At 40.8% G+C, this 19,911-nt stretch overlaps 1 protein-coding gene across 1 annotated transcript in view; it reads right to left on the bottom strand.

Annotated features, from left to right (window-relative positions):
- LOC139762751 (uncharacterized) overlaps window positions 1-19,911 on the bottom strand; it is a 173,211-nt gene that overhangs the window by 145,291 nt on the left and 8,009 nt on the right. Inside the window, 3 exon segments of the mRNA XM_071687858.1 lie at window positions 2,547-2,801; window positions 7,386-7,598; window positions 14,066-14,233. Of these exon segments, the coding sequence (XP_071543959.1) occupies window positions 2,547-2,801; window positions 7,386-7,598; window positions 14,066-14,233 (636 nt within the window).

Here is a 19,911-nt window from a genome sequence, read left to right on the forward strand (position 1 = left end):
CACTGAATCAATAAGCTTCAATGTCTAAGCTACATTTTTCTCCAACTTCACTATTTTCTTGTCAAAACACCATGCATGAAAATTGGGAAATTATATGGTAGGGTATTGATTGAGAGGGTGAAGGCACGTATGGAGCATCAGATTGGGGAAGAGAAGTGTGGTTTAAGAAGTGGTAGAGGATGTGTGGATCAGGTGTTTGCTTTGAAGAATGTATGTGAGAAATACTTAGAAAAGCAAATGGATTTGTATGTAGCATTTATGGATCTGGAGAAGGCATATGATAGAGTTGATAGAGATGCTCTGTGGAAGGTATTAAGAATATATTGTGTGGGAGGCAAGTTGTTAGAAGCAGTGAAAAGTTTTTATCAAGGATGTAAGGCATGTGTACGTGTAGGAAGAGAGGAAAGTGATTGGTTCTCAGTGAATGTAGGTTTGCGGCAGGGGTGTGTGATGTCTCCATGGTTGTTTAATTTGTTTATAGATGGGGTTGTTAGGGAGGTGAATGCAAGAGTTTTGGAAAGAGGGGCAAGTATGCAGTCTGTTGTGGATGAGAGAGCTTGGGAAGTGAGTCAGTTGTTGTTCGCTGATGATACAGCGCTGGTGGCTGATTCATGTGAGAAACTGCAGAAGCTGGTGACTGAGTTTGGTAAAGTGTGTGAAAGAAGAAAGTTGAGAGTAAATGTGAATAGGAGCAAGGTTATTAGGTGCAGTAGGGTTGAGGGTCAAGTCAATTGGGAGGTAAGTTTGAATGGAGAAAAACTGGAGGAAGTAAAGTGTTTTAGATATCTGGGGGTGGATCTGGCAGCGGATGGAACCATGGAAGCAGAAGTGAGTCATAGGGTGGGGGAGGGGGCGAAAATCCTGGGAGCCTTGAAGAATGTTTGGAAGTCGAGAACATTATGTCGGAAAGCAAAAATGGGTATGTTTGAAGGAATAGTGGTTCCAACAATGTTGTATGGTTGCAAGGCGTGGGCTATGGATAGAGTTGTGCGCAGGAGGGTGGATGTGCTGGAAATGAGATGTTTGAGGACAATATGTGGTGTGAGGTGGTTTGATCGAGTAAGTAACGTAAGGGTAAGAGAGATGTGTGGTAATAAAACGAGTGTGGTTGAGAGAGCAGAAGAGGGTGTTTTGAAATGGTTTGGTCACATGGAGAGAATGAGTGAGGAAAGATTGACCAAGAGGATATATGTGTCAGAGGTGGAGGGAAAGAGGAGAAGTGGGAGACCAAATTGGAGGTGGAAAGATGGAGTGAAAAAGATTTTGAGTGATCGGGGCCTGAACATGCAGGAGGGTGAAAGGCGTGCAAGGAACAGAGTGAATTGGAACGATGTGGTATACCGGTGAATTAGTGGCTGTGGTTTTGGTGCATCACACATGACAACTAGAGTGAATGTGAGCACATGTGGTCTTTCTTCAACTGATCCAGGTGCTACCATGCAAACATGCGAAACAGTGATCAAGCATGAAAAAATGAAATTTGTCAATCTACATTTATTCCAATAATTTTCTTTAATATTAATCAAGGATAAGAAATATAATGCTGGATAGTATGTAATATGTACAGTCTATGTAGGGTTTAAATGAGGATGAATACAATCAAAGTTCATTATATGTAAGTTAGCATTTCCTATAACTCAGTGTACAGCTAGATATGTGAATGAAGTTCAAGAAAGATAAAGCTTAGGTGTTACATATTTAACCCTTTCTATCCAGGATAGAGCATTCATTGGTTTGAAGATTACATGCAAAACCCAGCTTTTCTAGTTTTAAACCTGATGCTTTCAAAAGCATGCCAATCTGTTTCCTCAGCAACCATAAATTGCCAAAAGGTGTAGTACGTTTACCAACATAAAAAAAAATACCTTAATCATAAATTGTTTGCCTTAGTGACCACATACCATGTTCTCTCACTCAAATTCAACATCTGTTTGCAGCTCATACTATAAAAAACAAATTGAACATGTAGTTATTAACATAACACGATTTGATGTAAAACAGTAACAGTAGCCTTGAAACAGTGTCCAAATTTCTAGGGTGCAAATGTCTCCACTAATCTCCACCACGTGGGATCAACCAGGCAGTAAATTGCCTTTTTTGTTTGTTTTAGCATTGATATATAGCTGCTCAGGTGTTTTATAACCCTGGTAATGTAAACATAAAATTAGACCCACCATGAGCACATAGACTCGCTGGTTTGCGTATTAGTGGAAGAATGTAAACAACTGGGCAATATCATCACCCATGGGTGAGTCTTTCCCTGTTTCTAGAGCATTTCACTGTTAAGGAGCATTTCAAATTTTTTAAATATTACCTTATAAAAATTCTAACATTCAATTTTTCTTGTTCACCTGCCAAACTGGGGTACAGAGTGGCTGCATAGAATTGGTTAATGTGTGAATCTGAATTTTTAAGTCTTTAAAGTGTACATGGGTATGGTTAATAATTATATGCAATGCCTCTAAAGTAATACTGTTAGACTTACACCCAAGCCGAGAGACCAGTTACAATAATCTTCCCAATGGGGAATGAGTTTAACAACTTACCTCTTTTGAAGGATGAACCAGTTTAGCAAAATCAAAAGAATCTGGTTTCAGTTCTGGTTCTGGACATCCAGCTGCTTTAGATTTAGCCTGTGTAGGAGGTCTATTTTCATTATCATTCTTACGCGAAGAACGTTTCTGCAAGCCTTGATTAGCTCTAGAAGCTGTTTTTGGTATGGCAACAGATCTCTTGAGTGCTGGGCGAGCTGGAGCAGCATTATGTGGCTTGAGAGGTGCTCTAACTCTGCCCTTTTTCTTCTGATTGTGAAAAGTTATCAGTAGTAAAATTATGAACTATAAAATAACACGTGAAGAAAAAATTATGTCAATGACTTAATATGCAAATTTAGCTAATATTAAAAAATACAGCATAATTTCTATTATGCATAATTCCTACCTATGCTGTCATTCAAATATACAATCTTTATCTTAATTACATCATATTTTTTAGTATTTACCAACATCAATTTCAAAAGGATATTTATCATACTTAATCGCCATCTCCCGCATCAGCGACGTACCACAATGAAACATACGAAAGAATGGCCCAACCCACCCACATACATATTTATATACATAAACACCCACACACGTACATATAAACCTATACATTTCAACATATACATTTCATTCTTATTTATTATACTTTGTTGCTGCCTCCCACATTACGAGGTAGCGCAAGGAAACAGACGAAAGAATGGCCCAACCCACCCACATACATATGTATATACATACACATCCACACACGCAAATATACATACCTATACATTTCAACATATACATATATATACACACAGAGACATATACGTATATACACGTGTACATAATTCATACTTGCTGCCCTTATTCATTCCCGTCACCAACCCGCCACACATGAAATGACAACCCCCTCCCCCACATGTGCGCAATGTAGCACTAGGAAAAGACAACAAAGGCCACATTCGTTGACACTCAGTCTCTAGCTGTCATGTATAATGCACCAAAACCACAGCTCCCTTTCCACATCCAGGCCCCACAGAACTTTCCATGGATTACCTCAGACGCTTCACATGCCCTGGTTCAATCTAATGACAGCATGTCGACCCCTGTATACCACGTCTTTCCAATTCACTCTATTCCTTGCACGCCTTTCACCCTCCTGCATGTTCAGGCCCTGATCGCTCAAAATCTTTTTCACTCCATCTTTCCAACTCCAATTTGGTCTCCCACTTCTCCTCATTCCCTCCACCTCTGACACATATATCCTCTTTGTCAATCTTTCCTCACTCACTCTCTCCATGTGACCAAACCATTTGAAAACACCCTCTTCTGCTATCTAAACCACGCTCTTTTTATTACCACACATCTCTCTTACCCTTTCACTACTTACTTGATCAAACCACCTCACACCACATGTTGTCCTCAAACATCTCATTTCCAGCACATCCACCCTCCTCTGCACAACTCTATCTATAGCCCACGCCTCACAACCATATAACATTGGTGGAACTACTACTCCTTCAAACATACCCATTTTTGCTTTCCAAGATAATGTTCTCGCCTTCCAAACATTTTTCAACGCTCCCAGAACTTTCGCCCCCTCCCCCACCCTGTAACTCACCTCTGCTTCCATGGTTCCATCCACTGCCAAATCCACTCCCAGATATCTAAAACACTTCACTTCCTCCAGTTTTTCTCCAATCACACTTACCTCCCAATTGACTTGTCCCTCAACCCTACTATACCTAATAACCCTGCTCTTATTCACATTTACTCTCAGCTTTCTTCTTTCACACACTTTACCAAACTCAGTCACCAGCTTCTGCAGTTTCTCACACGAATCAGCCACCAGCGCTGTATCATCAGCAAACAACAACTGACTCACTTCCCAAGCTGCCTCATCCACAACAGACTGCATACTTGATCCTTGCTCCAAAATTCTTGCATTCACCTCCCTAACAACCCTATCCATAAACAAGTTAAACAACCATGGAGACATAGACGCACCCCTGCCACAAACCGACATTCACTGAGAACCAATCACTTTCCTCTCTTCCCACTTGCACACATGCCTTACATCCTCGATAAAATCTTTTCACTGCTTCTATCAACTTGCCTCCCACACAATATATTCTTAATACCTTCCACAGAGCATCTCTATCAACTCTATCATATGCCTTCTCCAGATCCATAAGTGCAACATACAAATCCATTTGCTTTTCTAAGTATTTTTCACATACATTCTTCAAAGCATACACCTGATCCACACATCCTCTACCACTTCTGAAACCAAAGTGCTCTTCCCCAATCTAATGCTCTGTACATGCCTTTACCCTCTCAATCAATACTCTCCCATATAATTTCCCAGGAATACTCAACAAACTTATATCTCTGTAATTTGAACACTCACCTTTATCCCCTTTGCCATTATAAAATGGCACTATGTATGCATTCTGCCAATCCTCAGGTACTTCACCATGAACCATACATATAATGAATATCCTTACTAACCAATCAACAACACAGTCATCCCCTTTTTTAATAAATTCCAATGCAATACCATCCAAACTCGCCGCCTTGCCAGCTTTCATCTTCCGCAATGCTTTCACTACCTCTTCTCTGTTTACCAAACCATTCTCCCTGACTCTCTCACTATACACACCACCTCGACCAAAACACCCTATATCTGCCACTTTAGCAATAAACACATTCTACAAACCTTCAAAATACTCGATCTCCTTCTCACTTGACCACTACTTGTTATTACCTCCCCATTAGCCCCCTTCACCAATGTTCCCACTTGTTCTCTTGTCTTACACACTTTATTTACCTCCTTCCACAACATCTTTTTATTCTGCCTAAAATTTAATGATACTCTCTAACCCCAGCTCTCATTTGCCCTCTTTTTCACCTTTTGCACCTTTCTCTTGACCTCCTGCCTCTTTCTTTAATACATCTCCCAGTCATTTGCACTACTTCCCAGCAAAAATCATCCAAACGCCACTCTCTTCTCTTTCACTAACAATCTTACTTCTTCATTCCACCACTCACTACCCTTTCTAATTTGCCCACCTCCTACCGTTCTCATGCCACAAGCATCTTTTGCACAAGCCAACACTGCTTCCCTAAATACATCCCATTCCTCCCCTACTCCCCTTGCATCCTTTGCTCTCACCTTTTGCCATTTTCCAATCAATCTCTCTTGGTACTTCCTCACACATGTCTCCTTTCCAAGATCACTTACTCTCACCACTCTCTTCTCCCTAACATTCTCTCTTCTTTTCTGAAAACTTCTACAAATCTTCACCTTTGCCTCCACAAGATAATGATCAGACATCCTTCCAGCTTCCCTTCTCAGCACATTAACATCCAAAAGTCTCTCTTTCACACACCTATCAATTACACGTAATCCAATAATACTCTCTGGCCATCTCTCCTACTTACTTACGTATTCTTATGTATATTTCTCATTTTAAAACAAGAATTCCTAATCACCAGTCCTTTTTCAGCACATAAATCTACAAGCTCTTCACCATTTCCATTTACAACACTGAACACCCCATGTACACCAGTTATACCCTCAACTGTCACATAACTCACCTTTGCATTCAAATCACCCATCACTATAACCTGGTCTCATGCATCAAAGCTGCTAACACACTCACTCAGCTGCTCCCAAAACACTTGCCTCTCATGATCTTTCTCCTCATGACCAGGTGCATAGGCACCAATAATCAAGCATCTCTCTCCAACCACTTTCAATTTTACCCATATCAATCTAGTTTACTTTCTTACACTCTATCACATACTCCCACAACTGCTTCAGGAGTAGTGATACTGCTTCCCTTGCTCTTGACCTCTCACCAACCTCTAACTTTACTCCTAAGACATTCTCAAATCACTCTTTCCTGTTACCCTTGAGCTTTGTTTCACTCAGAGCCAAAACTTCCAGGTTCCTTTCCTCAAACATACTACCTATCTCTCCTTTTTTCTCATCTTGGCTACATCCACACACATTTAAACACCCCAATCTGAGCCTTCGAGGAGGATGAGCACTCCCCGCATGACTCCTTCTGTTTTCCCTTTTAGAAAGTTGAATACAAGGAGGGGAGGGTTTCTAGCACCCTGGCTCCCGCCCCTTTAGTTGCCTTCTATGACATGCGGGGAATACTTGGGAAGTATTCTTTCTCCCCTATCCCTGGGGATAGGATGCTAAGAAATTTTTCATGGTTTATATTTTCAAAGAAATATTGAATTACAACTACATATTTACTACAAAATTATATCACAAATGTAATAAAAACAACAAAAATGTTATTCTAGGGGAAAATTTTGATTTTTTTTGGCAAAAACATGCATATATTCCTGGTACAACAGTAACCCTCTTCCAATACCCTTTTCCCCTTTAACACCCTACAGGAACCAGAGGAGCTTTGATTCATTTCTTCATTCTTTTATGCATACTGTACACTACTTTATTTTTGCCTGAGACAGTCATAACTAGGAAATGTTATTGCCTATGCCATGTGAGTCATTATATGAAAAAATTGTGGCTCGATAGACGTACACCTAAAACTTGCCAAGACCATGCACATCTTTTGATCCTAAAATCAGTCAGCAAGGTATCGTGGCAACATAAGATGCTGAAGCACTCACATATGTGCAACAGCATGTGAAGTTTCATGACCGTATATCAAATAGTGCTTAAGACATGCCTAAAGCTTAAAACAGGTGTGAAAGAGCACATGTACATGAAAGCATACCCTAATCATATTCCAATGTTTCTTCTCTACTTGACAGAAGAAAACTAAAAAACACTTTCAAATATGAACAAGACAAAATGTGGCAATAAATATAAAATACCTTTTTATTATTGGGATCCACACAAGTCCCAAGAAGAACAATCTGAGATCGTACACCAAGGTTAGTTTTCCAATGGATCAGCTCCCTAATGTTCCCCTCCTTGACTGGACTCCATGATAGTACAAGTTCCACACTTTCAGCTGGTTGTAAAACCAGGTTTACATCTGAACATGCAAACCCAGTGTCTGGACTTGGAAACCTGTCACAAAATACCTGCAAGAGAAAAATACAATATAAGCAAAATAACTTATAATCTCACATAGCTGTGAGGTAAATACAACATGATAACTATAAATACAAACATACATCAATGAATCTTTCTTCATCAGTTTCCTGGCACTACCTAGCTAATGCAGGAAACAGTGATCAAGTAAAACAAAACAAAAAGAGTCAATGAATGAATATCTTAATCTAAAATCTATTTACCATACCAACTTACACATTAAACTATTCTTCCATAAGAATAAGTGGGAAAAAGACTATTACCCATATATTTCCTGCATAGCACAGAAGCCAACTAAGGGGAACAAGTAGGAGCTGTATATCTCCCCCCCCCCCCATACCATTACTTTCTGAAAGGAGCACAGGAATGAACCAAAAGAGAATTTTTCCTGTAAGAATTAGATGTCTGTTCCCAATGCTACCTCACTGAAGCAGGTAATGGCAAATAAGACAAAAAAATCATCAGTCTTAAAGAAGAAACTTTTGTTATACTTTAGTCATTTATATCTGTGGTGACTGTTTCCTCTGGAAACTCCCAGAAAGGGATGGCCACAGCAATAGAGTCTCCACAACTGGTGAACTCCAGTACCGCTTTCTTGCCTTTGGTACCTCGCTCTTAACAGGCCACTGGTAGAGGGCAACTCTAGCAGTTTCCAGGAGCATCATTTGCACTTATATATCTTTTTTCTTTCATACTATTAGCCATTTCCCACGTTAGCGAGGTAGCATTAAGAACAGAGGGCTGGACCTTTGAGGGAATATCCTCACCTGGCCCCCTTCTCTGTTCCTTCTTTTGGAAATTTAAAACAAAAAAAAAAAAAAAAAGAAGAAGAGAGGGAAGGATTTCCAGCCCCCACTCCCTTCCCTTTTAGTCGCCTTCTACAACACGCAGGGAATACATGGGATGTATTCTTTCTCCCCTATCCCCAGGGATAACATATATATCTAGCTATCATATATAATGCAAAGAGGTCTTGGTGACATCTGCAAGTTCACATTACGTAATAATTTCTGAAGCCATGTCACTCCTACAAGATAACCGATATCAGTGTGAAAACTTACAGTTTTTTGTTTGTAAGAAAAACACCTCCAAACATACCACATCTCACTATACATGTTCGAGTGTTCCTGAATACTTCATACACTGGCAGCAAAGAAGCAGTAGTTAAAGAGCACATAGCAGATGCAAATAATGTGTCAACCAGTTGTTATATACAATTTTACAGTGTGTGGAACATGTTTTATCTAATCATAAAAAATTTAAAGAACTTTTTTCAAAATATTTGAGAATACCTTGCACAAAGAGTACCTTTGATATCAGGACCTGCAGCAAAATGGATAGCTAACAAGACAATCAAAGTAGTAGGAAAAGGAACCATATGTGATAGAAATGTTCTATTAGGGAATGGTGTTAGTCACAATTCTCTTTGTAATAATAGCAGACATTGACAGAGAAATAAAACAAAGTATAGTCAGGTGCTTTGCTTATGATGATAGAGTAAGCAGCGACAAAATCAAAAGCTGATCAAAAGGAGATGCAAATGGGCAGAAGCAAATACAATGGAATTTTATAGAGATAAAATTTAGCAAGTATGGAATAGGGTGGATGTGTTGAAATTGAAAGGTTTGAGGACAATATGTGGTGTGAGGTGGTTTGATTGAGTAAGTCATGAAAGGGTAAGAGAGATGTGTGGAAATAAAATGAGTATGGGAGAGAGAGCAAAAGAGGGTGTGTTAAACTGGTTTGGACATAAGGAGAAAATGAGTGAGGAAAGACTGACAAATAGGATATATGTGTCAGAGGTGGAGGCAACAAATAGAGGCAGGAGACCAAATTGGAGGTGGAAGGATGGAGTGAAAAAGATTTTGAGCAATCGGGGCCTGAACATACAGGAGGGGAAAAGGTTTGCAAGAAATAGAGTGAATTGGAATGATGTGGGATACCGGGGTCAACAGGCATGTGAAGCATCTGGGGTGAACCAAGAAGAGGCCTGTGAGGTGTGGATGTGGGGATAGGGGAGAAAGAATACTTCCCACGTATTCCCTACATGTCGTAAAAGGCGATTAAAAGGAGATGGGGGGCTGGAAATCCTTCCCTCCCATTTTTACTTTTCCAAAAGAAGGAACACAGAAGGGGGCAAAGTGAGGATTTTCCCTCTAAGGCTTAGTCCTCTGTTCCTAATGCTACCTTGTTAATGATGGAAATGGCAAAAATGCATGGGAAAAAAAAATAATGCGGGAAATAGCGAATAGTATAAAAAAAAAATATATATATATATATTTCATACTGTGCGGGGGAGGGGGTTGCCATTTCATGTGTGGCGGGGTGGCGACAGCAATGAATAAGGGCAGACAGTGCGAATTATGTAATTGTGTATATACATATATGTGTGTGTGTATATATGTATACTTTGAGATGTATAGGTATGTATATGTGCGTGTGTGGACGTGTATGTAGATACATGTGTATGTGGGTGGGTTGGGCCATTCTTTCGTCTGTTTCCTTGCGCTACCTTGCTAACGCGGGAGACAGCAACAAAAGTATAATAAATAAATAAATAAATATATGTGTATATGAGTGGATGGGCCTCGCTAACGCGGAAGACAGCAACAAAGTATAATAAATAAATAAATAGATATATATGTGCATATGAGTGGATGGGCCATTCTTCGTCTGTCTCCTGGCGCTACCTCACTGACATGGGAAATGGCGATCAAGTATAATAAAAAAATAATATATCGTCATATAACAATTAACAACACTTTGATGAAACCGTACAATGGTCCAACAAGGAAAGTGAAACAAGCTTCAAAGATCAAGGAGTCATCATAAATGAGAAACTGAAATTTTTTTTTTTTTTTTTTTTTATACTTTGTCGCTGTCTCCCGCGTTTGCGAGGTAGCGCAAGGAAACAGACGAAAGAAATGGCCCAACCCCCCCCCCATACACATGTACATACACACGTCCACACACGCAAATATACATACCTACACAGCTTTCCATGGTTTACCCCGGACGCTTCACATGCCTTGATTCAATCCACTGACAGCACGTCAACCCCTGTATACCACATCGCTCCAATTCACTCTATTTCTTGCCCTCCTTTCACCCTCCTGCATGTTCAGGCCCCGATCACACAAAATCCTTTTCACTCCATCTTTCCACCTCCAATTTGGTCTCCCTCTTCTCCTCGTTCCCTCCACCTCCGACACATATATCCTCTTGGTCAATCTTTCCTCACTCATTCTCTCCATGTGCCCAAACCATTTCAAAACACCCTCTTCTGCTCTCTCAACCACGCTCTTTTTATTTCCACACATCTCTCTTACCCTTACGTTACTTACTCGATCAAACCACCTCACACCACACATTGTCCTCAAACATCTCATTTCCAGCACATCCATCCTCCTGCGCACAACTCTATCCATAGCCCACGCCTCGCAACCATACAACATTGTTGGAACCACTATTCCTTCAAACATACCCATTTTTGCTTTCCGGGATAATGTTCTCGACTTCCACACATTTTTCAAGGCTCCCAAAATTTTCGCCCCCTCCCCCACCCTATGATCCACTTCCGCTTCCATGGTTCCATCCGCTGACAGATCCACTCCCAGATATCTAAAACACTTCACTTCCTCCAGTTTTTCTCCATTCAAACTCACCTCCCAATTGACTTGACCCTCAACCCTACTGTACCTAATAACCTTGCTCTTATTCACATTTACTCTTAACTTTCTTCTTCCACACACTTTACCAAACTCCGTCACCAGCTTCTGCAGTTTCTCACATGAATCCGCTACCAGCGCTGTATCATCAGCGAACAACAACTGACTCACTTCCCAAGCTCTCTCATCCCCAACAGACTTCATACTTGCCCCTCTTTCCAAAACTCTTGCATTTACCTCCCTAACAACCCCATCCATAAACAAATTAAACAACCATGGAGACATCACACACCCCTGCCGCAAACCTACATTCACTGAGAACCAATCACTTTCCTCTCTTCCTACACGTACACATGCCTTACATCCTCGATAAAAACTTTTCACTGCTTCTAACAACTTGCCTCCCACACCATATATTCTTAATACCTTCCACAGAGCATCTCTATCAACTCTATCATATGCCTTCTCCAGATCCATAAATGCTACATACAAATCCATTTGCTTTTCTAAGTATTTCTCACATACATTCTTCAAAGCAAACACCTGATCCACACATCCTCTACCACTTCTGAAACCACACTGCTCTTCCCCAATCTGATGCTCTGTACATGCCTTCACCCTCTCAATCAATACCCTCCCATATAATTTACCAGGAATACTCAACAAACTTATACCTCTGTAATTTGAGCACTCACTCTTATCCCCTTTGCCTTTGTACAATGGCACTATGCACGCATTCCGCCAATCCTCAGGCACCTCACCATGAGTCATACATATATTAAATAACCTTACCAACCAGTCAACAATACAGTCACCCCCTTTTTTAATAAATTCCACTGCAATACCATCCAAACCTGCTGCCTTGCCGGCTTTCATCTTCCGCAAAGCTTTTACTACCTCTTCTCTGTTTACCAAATCATTTTCCCTAACCCTCTCACTTTGCACACCACCTCGACCCAAACACCCTATATCTGCCACTCTGTCATCAGACACATTCAACAAACCTTCAAAATACTCATTCCATCTCCTTCTCACATCACCACTACTGAAATTAAAAGAGCAAATTCAGAGGATAGCACTTTCAAACCAAGTAATGACTAGTATGACAGTAAGAATTTTCACTACAAGGCAGAAAACTGCAGATGAACATGTTTTAATGTATACACTTGAAAAAACTGAAAACTGCTGTGTCATTTGATCAACCTAACAAATGGAATAAACAAGTTAGAGAAGAAAACTGAGAAGGGATGGAAAACAGATACTACTACGAGGATGAAATGACAAACTCTACAGCCTAGAAAGATTAGAGATATATGAAAATTTAAACAAGGCAATAATTTGAAAGGTTAAAAAAAATCAAATGAACCTGAAAGCCTCTAAACCTGGAAGAAAACAAAATTTCAAGTCTGCAGGAATACCTGGAGAGAAAAAGGATATAAAACAAAAATAACAAGCCCTGCAAGAAACTCAAAAACCTATCCACTGTCCTACCACAAGAAGAAGCATACGGAACAACTACAGAACCCATGCCATGGTTTCCTCTGACCGATAAATGTGCCCGGGTTCTGCCCACTGCCCCCTCAGTCACCTCATTGACCCAATTCATTCTATCCCATGCAAGCCTCTAACCTTTCTGAATTTTGAGACCTTGACACCTCAAAGGCCCCTTCACTCCATGCTTCCATCTCCTTAGTCCACCTCTTTCTTCCTCCCTTCACTTCCTACACAATGATCCTCATAATCAGGCTTTCTACATTTGTCATATGTGCCCAAACCATTTCAACACATCCTCAACAGCTCTTTCAATCAGACTCCACTTGCTGCAACACCTCTCTTTCATGCCATCATTCTTTACACAATCAATACAATACACACACCATATTGTCCCAAGGCATTTCATTACCAGCAAACCCACCATCTTCCATTCTTTTGCACCCAAGAGCCCAAAAGTCACATCTATATAACACTGTCAGGCCTACTGTACTTTTACACATTCCAATCTTTGCCCAAACAAACAGTGAACTGTTCTCCCTCCCATTCCTCACAACACCCAGGATCTTAGCCCCTGTCCCACTCTATGACTCAATTCAGCCCCTGTGGTTCCATCATCAAATCCACCTGTAGGTAAATAAAGCCTTCAACTTCCACCAGTTCCTCCCAGTTCAAACTTACTCTCAAACCATCCTGTGTCAATCCTCTGTTGCACCTCATTACCTTACTTTTGTCCTCATTCAATCTCCACTTTTCCCTTCAGTAAACTCTGTCACCAGCAAGGAGTTTCTCCCTTGTGTTTGGCATGTCATCCGCAAACAGCAATTGATTCATCTCCCATGCTGCACTATCCCCAGAATATCAAAGCCCCACCCCTTCCCTTATGACCCCTGCATTCATCTCCCTTACCATCTTATTTATGAACAGATTAAACTACCACAGTAACATCATTCATCCTTGATGGAGATCCATCCTCACTAGGAACCATACACCAGATCCTGTGCATGCTACAAATTTCTCAATCATCAGTCACCCACACAACTTATACCTCTGTAATTAGAGCATTCACTATAATCCCCTTAGCCTTTACATAAAGGCACTAACCATACATTCGGACACACCTGATTAACCAATAAAGAGTTTTGTCACTATGAATGTCTGCCACTTTATAATAAAAAGTATATTGGAAAAATTCTAATATGTAAATGCAACCCAAGAACCATCATTGTTATTACCATGAGAGCCATGCACTGCATGCAAAACTACACAGAACTGAGATTTGCAAAAAAAAGTCTTACCTCTTGTGTCTGGTCCTTAGGATTGAGAACTCTGAGCTTTCGATGACATGTAGTACCTAGTTTGACAGTATCAAATGTGACCTTTGGAGAGTGAACAAAGTGAATAAGTCGCAGGACAGGAATATCTTCTTTAACTGATTTTTTCTTCTGTTTGTGGACTGGACTTATCTGAAAATTTTTCAACTAACATTACACAAGAATAAAAACATGTTTCCATGTAAAGTAGCTGAAAAGTGAAACTTGGTTAGACAGACATCATACAAATTTTGTATATGTACGAATATGGAACATTGCATGAGCAATAAGTTTAAATAGAATATGAGCTTGGGAAGGAGACCTGTGTGAGGAAGTACCAGGAGAGACTGAGTACAGAATGGAAAAAGGTGAGAACAATGGAAGTAAGGGGAGTGGGGGAGGAATGGGATGTATTTAGGGAATCAGTGATGGATTGCGCAAAAGATGCTTGTGGCATGAGAAGAGTGGGAGGTGGGTTGATTAGAAAGGGTAGTGAGTGGTGGGATGAAGAAGTAAGAGTATTAGTGAAAGAGAAGAGAGAGGCATTTGGACGATTTTTGCAGGGAAAAAATGCAATTGAGTGGGAGATGTATAAAAGAAAGAGACAGGAAGTCAAGAGAAAGGTGCAAGAGGTGAAAAAAAGGGCAAATGAGAGTTGGGGTGAGAGAGTATCATTAAATTTTAGGGAGAATAAAAAGATGTTCTGGAAGGAGGTAAATAAAGTGCGTAAGACAAGGGAGCAAATGGGAACTTCAGTGAAGGGAGCAAATGGGGAGGTGATAACAAGTAGTAGTGATGTGAGAAGGAGATGGAGTGAGTATTTTGAAGGTTTGTTGAATGTGTTTGATGATAGAGTGGCAGATATAGGGTGTTTTGGTCGAGGTGGTGTGCAAAGTGAGAGGGTTAGGGAAAATGATTTGGTAAACAGAGAAGAGGTAGTGAAAGCTTTGCGGAAGATGAAAGCCGGCAAGGCAGCAGGTTTGGACGGTATTGCAGTGGAATTTATTAAAAAAGGGGGTGACTGTATTGTTGACTGGTTGGTAAGGTTATTTAATGTATGTATGACTCATGGTGAGGTGCCTGAGGATTGGCGGAATGCGTGCATAGTGCCATTGTACAAAGGCAAAGGGGATAAGAGTGCTCAAATTACAGAGGTATAAGTTTGTTGAGTATTCCTGGTAAATTATATGGGAGGGTATTGATTGAGAGGGTGAAGGCATGTACAGAGCATCAGATTGGGGAAGAGCAGTGTGGTTTCAGAAGTGGTAGAGGATGTGTGGATCAGGTGTTTGCTTTGAAGAATGTATGTGAGAAATACTTAGAAAAGCAAATGGATTTGTATGTAGCATTTATGGATCTGGAGAAGGCATATGATTGAGTTGATAGAGATGCTCTGTGGAAGGTATTAAGAATATATGGTGTGGGAGGCAAGTTGTTAGAAGCAGTAAAAAGTTTTTATCGAGGATGTAAGGCATGTGTACGTGTAGGAAGAGAGGAAAGTGATTGGTTCTCAGTGAATGTAGGTTTGCAGCAGGGGTGTGTGATGTCTCCATGGTTGTTTAATTTGTTTATGGATGGGGTTGTTAGGGAGGTAAATGCAAGAGTTTTGGAAAGAGGGGCAAGTATGAAGTCTGTTGGGGATGAGAGAGCTTGGGAAGTGAGTCAGTTGTTGTTCGCTGATGATACAGCGCTGGTGGCTGATTCATGTGAGAAACTGCAGAAACTGGTGACTGAGTTTGGTAAAGTGTGTGGAAGAAGAAAATTAAGAGTAAATGTGAATAAGAGCAAGGTTATTAGGTACAGTAGGGTTGAGGGTCAAGTCAATTGGGAGGTGAGTTTGAATGGAGAAAAACTGGAGGAAGTGAAGTGTTTTAGATATCTGGGAGTGGATCTGGCAGCGGATGGAACCATGGAAGCGGAAGTGGATCACAGGGTGGGGGAGGGGGCGAAAATTCTGGGGGCCTTGAAGAACGTGTGGAAGTCGAGAACATTATCTCGGAAAGCAAAAATGGGTATGTTTGAAGGAATAGTGGTTCCAACAATGTTGTATGGTTGCGAGGCGTGGGCTATGGATAGAGTTGTGCGCAGGAGGATGGATGTGCTGGAAATGAGATGTTTGAGGACAATGTGTGGTGTGAGGTGGTTTGATCGAGTAACGTAAGGGTAAGAGAGATGTGTGGAAATAAAAAGAGCGTGGTTGAGAGAGCAGAAGAGGGTGTTTTGAAATGGTATGGGCACATGGAGAGAATGAGTGAGGAAAGATTGACCAAGAGGATATATGTGTCGGAGGTGGAGGGAACGAGGAGAAGAGGGAGACCAAATTGGAGGTGGAAAGATGGAGTGAAAAGGATTTTGTGTGATCGGGGCCTGAACATGCAGGAGGGTGAAAGGAGGGCAAGGAATAGAGTGAATTGGAGCGATGTGGTATACCGGGGTTGACGTGCTGTCAATGGATTGAATCAGGGCATGTGAAGCGTCTGGGGTAAACCATGGAAAGCTGTGTAGGTATGTATATTTGCGTGTGTGGACGTATGTATATACATGTGTATGGGGGGGGGGGGTTGGGCCATTTCTTTCGTCTGTTTCCTTGCGCTACCTCGCAAACGCGGGAGACAGCGACAAAGTATAATAAAAATAAAAAATAAAAAAACTCTCTTCAATCATTTCCAACATAATCTCCCTTCACTGCCATAAACCAAGAATGTAAAAACTTTCTTCTATGCAGGTGACATCAGATCACATTACCCCAGCACTGTAAAAGTCTCATTAGACAGGTTCCATTACATTCAACATCTAAAATTTATTACAATACGGATGACCACATCCCCCACAAAAATCCTGATTTCTGCCTCTTCATTCTAGATAGACATAAATACCAGCTGCACTTTCACCTTCACAAGCCTCTCTTATCACCATTAAATTCATCATGATGCTCTCATGCTGCATGCCACCTCATCACAAACATACTACCTCTACCTTCCTATCATCTAAAACACACTACAAGTCATACGAAATACATTCTCCTCCTTTTCACACCTTTGTTACCATTGTACGACCAGCTCTCCTCACTGCCACCCTACCTTTGCTCTCTTATTCTCTTCACACTATTCACCTCCTAAAACATTTTCTTATTCTCTGAAATTCATCAACATTCTCTACCCAGATCTCTTACTTGTCCCCTTTTCATCCCTCATACCTTTGTCTTATTCCTCCCAATCATTCACTCTTTTTATGGTGACACCATCCATATATTTTTTTTTTTTTTTTTTTGCTTTGTCACTGTCTCCCGCGTTTGCGAGGTAGCGCAAGGAAACAGACGAAAGAAATAGCCCAACCCACCCCCATACACATGTATATACATACGTCCACACACGCAAATATACATACCTACACAGCTTTCCATGGTTTACCCCAGACGCTTCACATGCCTTGATTCAATCCACTGACAGCATGTCAACCCCGGTATACCACATCGCTCCAATTCACTCTATTCCTTGCCCTCCTTTCACCCTCCTGCATGTTCAGGCCCCGATCACACAAAATCTTTTTCACTCCATCTTTCCACCTCCAATTTGGTCTCCCTCTTCTCCTCGTTCCCTCCACCTCCGACACATATATCCTCTTGGTCAATCTTTCCTCACTCATTCTCTCCATGTGCCCGAACCACTTCAAAACACCCTCTTCTGCTCTCTCAACCACGCTCTTTTTATTTCCACACATCTCTCTTACCCTTACGTTACTTACTCGATCAAACCACCTCACACCACACATTGTCCTCAAACATCTCATTTCCAGCACATCCATCCTCCTGCGCACAGCTCTATCCATAGCCCACGCCTCGCAACCATACAACATTGTTGGAACCACTATTCCTTCAAACATACCCATTTTTGCTTTCCGAGATAATGTTCTCGACTTCCACACATTCTTCAAGGCCCCCAGAATTTTCGCCCCCTCCCCCACCCTATGATCCACTTCCGCTTCCATGGTTCCATCCGCTGCCAGATCCACTCCCAGATATCTAAAACACTTCACTTCCTCCAGTTTTTCTCCATTCAAACTCACCTCCCAATTGACTTGACCCTCAACCCTACTGTACCTAATAACCTTGCTCTTATTCACATTTACTCTTAACTTTCTTCTTCTTCCACACACTTTACCAAACTCAGTCACCAGCTTCTGCAGTTTCTCACAAGAATCAGCCACCAGCGCTGTATCATCAGCGAACAACAACTGACTCACTTCCCAAGCTCTCTCATCCCCAACAGACTTCATACTTGCCCCTCTTTCCAAAACTCTTGCATTTACCTCCCTAACAACCCCATCCATAAACAAATTAAACATCCATGCAGACATCACACACCCCTACCGCAAACCTACATTCACTGAGAACCAATCACTTTCCTCTCTTCCTACACGTACACATGCCTTACATCCACGATAAAAACTTTTTACTGCTTCTAACAACTTTCCTCCCACACCATATATTCTTAATACCTTCCACAGAGCATCTCTATCAACTCTTATCATATGCCTTCTCCAGATCCATAAATGCTACATACAAATCCATTTGCTTTTCTAAGTATTTCTCACATACATTCTTCAAAGCAAACACCTGATCCACACATCCTCTACCACTTCTGAAACCACACTGCTCTTCCCCAATCTGATGCTCTGTACATGCCTTCACCCTCTCAATCAATACCCTCCCATATAATTTACCAGGAATACTCAACAAACTTATACCTCTGTAATTTGAGCACTCACTCTTATCCCCTTTGCCTTTGTACAATGGCACTATGCACGCATTCCGCCAATCCTCAGGCACCTCACCATGAGTCATACACACATTAAATAACCTTACCCACCAGTCAACAATACAGTCACCCCCTTTTTTAATAGAAAGTTAAAAAAAAAAATACAAGGAGGGGAGGATTTCTGGCCCCCCGCTCCCGTCCCCTCTAGTCGCTTTCTACGACACGCAAGGAATGCGTGGGAAGTATTCTTTCACCCCTATCCCCAGGGATAATATATATATATACATATATATACACATACACACACACATACATACGCACATATACACACACACACATACATATATATACGTATGAAAAATGTAAGAAACAATTTAGAAAACTGAAACTTCTAGCTTGAAATGAAATGAAAAAATGGATGTCACATAATGGTTCAACCTCTGGCTATGGAAAAAGGAAATGTATAATTTATTTACACAAACGTCAATAGTAGTTCTCATCAATTTGACCACTGTATCAATGAGCTTCAATATCTAAGCTACATTTTTTCCAATTTCACTATTTTATATATATATATATATATATATATATATATATATATCCTTTTTCCTCTTTTACTTATGGTTTTACTTCCTTGTTCTGCCTTTCCCTATCCTTCCTCACATGTCTATATCCTCCCTTTAGCCAGCCACACTCATTGATACTGTTTTCCTTTATTACCCTCCACTCCTCTACCACTTTAACAGTTTCATTTACTACTATCCTATGCCATTCCCCACTCAATCTTGCCTTGCATCCCTGCACAACTACCACATTTTATCTTTCTTAAACCCTCCAACAAAATTCTCACCCATCTTTATCATGAAATAATAAGACACCACCTGCTGCCCATCTCAGCACCTTCACATCCAACAGCCTCTTCCTTGTGCACTTGCCAATTTACACATACTGTAATCCTTTAACAGCCACAGATTCTCACCCAACTCATCCTCATAAACTTAAGTATATTGTACACCTTTTCTTGAACCCTATATTCCCAAATGCTAATCCCCTTTCAGCACATACAAACTTTTC

The sequence above is a fragment of the Panulirus ornatus genome, chromosome 44, assembly GCF_036320965.1.
Source record: "Panulirus ornatus isolate Po-2019 chromosome 44, ASM3632096v1, whole genome shotgun sequence".
Taxonomy (NCBI): Eukaryota; Metazoa; Arthropoda; class Malacostraca; order Decapoda; family Palinuridae; genus Panulirus; species Panulirus ornatus.